At 44.1% G+C, this 2,486-nt stretch overlaps 1 protein-coding gene across 1 annotated transcript; it reads right to left on the reverse strand.

The window, feature by feature from the left end:
• Positions 1–333: 333 nt before the first annotated feature.
• On the reverse strand, positions 334–1,836 carry LOC130993695 (peroxidase 6-like). The gene has a single exon (XM_057918721.1). It carries the CDS (start codon positions 1,756–1,758, stop codon positions 607–609), a length of 1,152 nt encoding a protein of 383 aa, XP_057774704.1. The 5' UTR covers positions 1,759–1,836; the 3' UTR covers positions 334–606.
• Positions 1,837–2,486: the final 650 nt, after the last annotated feature.

Consider the following 2,486-nt stretch of genomic DNA (forward strand, 5'->3'; position numbering starts at 1 on the left):
TAAAAAAATAAGTATATAAGCTGAATCCCACCATTTAATTAATCAACGTGAGATTATTAATTACACAAATACTCTTATGCAATGGATTGCACCGTGCAATTGGTTGTCAGAATGACATTACTTTATTTAGAAAATAATATTTGAACATTTTCAAATAACACTACTTCAACAGATACAAATGACATTTGAATATCTTCAAGTGTCATTTGAATAGTATTAAAATAGTGTAATTCAAAAATCAGTTGCACGGTGCAATCAATTGCATAGGAGAGTGCCTCAATTAAGAGAACAAAACAACAACAAAAGCAATCAAATCGATCGACACATGCATGATTAGTTTCTTATATATATGTGTATGTGTTTGTATATAAATATATAGATAATAAAATGCCCCACCACGTTACACATCTCAGAAACTAAGAGAAGGAATCCCCAATGATGACAACAAATCAGAAGGCAAACGAAATAGATTATTCTGATTTACATCACACAAGCAACCATGTCTGTTTTTTTTTTATATTTTCTTGGCAGTATATATACACATACGCATAGTGAAAGAAAGAAAGAAAGAAATAAAAGAAGGCAGCGTGATTAAAAAGGTAGGCATCAATTAGTTTTGCTTGCATTTGGAGTGTCGCACCTCTTCCTGACCTCCCCCTTATCCCCAGTCTTGACCTCCAGCAAGCTCACCTTCTCCATGGCCTTGGCGAAATCCTCGAAGAACTTCTTCTGATCCTTGGCGTAGGCGTCGACGAAGGGCTTGGTTCGCGGATCAGTGGCCATGATCTGATCGCTGGCGAGCAACCCCAGTCCGTTCTGCAGGTTCACGTAGTAGGTGTTGTCGAACTTGCCGGGCGACATGGGGTCGTTGAAGGCCGCCATGGTGGAATCCTTCTGGTAGTTGGCGCAGAGCTTGCGGAGGCCGGCGACGTAGTCGGGGTTCATGGTGGGGTCGTGGTCCTGGGTGGGGCTGAAGTTGAAGATGCGGTTGGCGAACTCGGAGCAGTGGGAGAAGCCGATGGTGTGGGCCCCCGTGAGGGCCACCATCTCCTGCACGGAGAAGCCCTTGGCGCCGAAGATGTCGATGATCTGCGTCAGCGACATGTTGGGGCGGGCGATGTGGCCCTCCACGTCGCCCGCGTGGGCGTCCAAGCTGTCGCGGCGCCCCAGGGGCACCGGGTAGAAGGGGCCCCCCACCATGGTGATGAGGTCGCGGGTGGCCTCGGCGAGGATGTCGGAGCACGACACCACGCCGGGGCACTCCAGCTCCAGCTTCAGCTTCGCGCGGATCACCACGTCGAAGGCGTCGCCGGGGAGGGAGTGGTTGATGTCGTGGTCGCGCTCCGAGCTGGGGGACATCTGGCTCGCCGAGATCAGGAGGGACGCGTCGCAGCCGCCCACCACGCAGTCGTGGAAGAACAGCCGGAGGGACCCGGCGGCGGTCGTGGGGACGGTCAGCTGCTTGTCGGTCACCACCTCTTGGACGATCTTGCGGAAGTTGGGGCAGGTCTTGGCGTAGAAGTCGGTGTTGAGCGGAGTGGCCAGGGCCAGGGGGAAGAGGAGGAGGAAAGGGAGAAGGGCTGACGACGACATTGTTTGGTGTTGAGATGGTGGCGGTGGTGGTGGAGGAGGAGGGAAGACAGATGTGTTTGTTTTTAAGGGTGTGAATGGAAGTGAGGGATTAAAGGGAATTACTATACACCCTTTTGCATCTTCGGATTCATTGGCATTCCGATTTTCACTCCCATTCACCCACATCTATTTTCTAACTTGCTCTTTAACTATCTATTTTTATATGCATCAACCAATAATCATTTCATAATATGACTAACAATTAAATACTTTTGTCGTAAAGAGAAGGGGTAATTTTGTGCATGTATTGACCAAGCAGTAAGGGGTTAATGCTTAGGCCAAAGGTCTTGAGTTCGAGTCTCATGTGGCGCAACCTTTAAATTTCTTTATTTAATACTGTTAATTTATCCAAAAAAAAGGATAATAATGAGACATTTCTTGTTTTGCATATATAAGATGAATCTCAATTTTTTAAATCCATGAATTTTCATTTTTTTTTTCTAATTTTATATATGACAAATATTTTTTCAACGAATGAATATTGATGTGGAAGTCAAAACTATCTACATGGCTTAAACAAAAGTCTTCTTAAACTATATAGTTGGATTGATAATGAAATATTGTCATTTCATCATAAAATAAGTCCCAAATTTTTAAATTATCATTTAAGATATTATTTTTTACAATTTAGAACATACAGAACTTATAAGTTCACGATTAAAGGCTGTAGTTCGTGATTCAGAATCATGGGGTTCATCATTGATTTGTGGGCGTTCAAAAAGTGTTATTCACGTACGAAACCAAAAAAAAAAATTCATGTAGTTGAAGACATGATTTTAGAATTTACCCCTAAAAGGATGGACTAATTTTAAGATGATACCTATTTCTTGAGTCGATCTCTTGGTTGCATGCGG

The sequence above is a fragment of the Salvia miltiorrhiza genome, chromosome 7 (genome assembly GCF_028751815.1).
Source record: "Salvia miltiorrhiza cultivar Shanhuang (shh) chromosome 7, IMPLAD_Smil_shh, whole genome shotgun sequence".
Classification (NCBI taxonomy): Eukaryota; Viridiplantae; Streptophyta; class Magnoliopsida; order Lamiales; family Lamiaceae; genus Salvia; species Salvia miltiorrhiza.

Coding starts and splice junctions, on each gene's coding strand:
- LOC130993695 (XM_057918721.1), bottom strand. CDS start 1,758: ATGTGGGTGAATGGGAGTGAAAATCGGAATGCCAATGAATCCGAAGAT.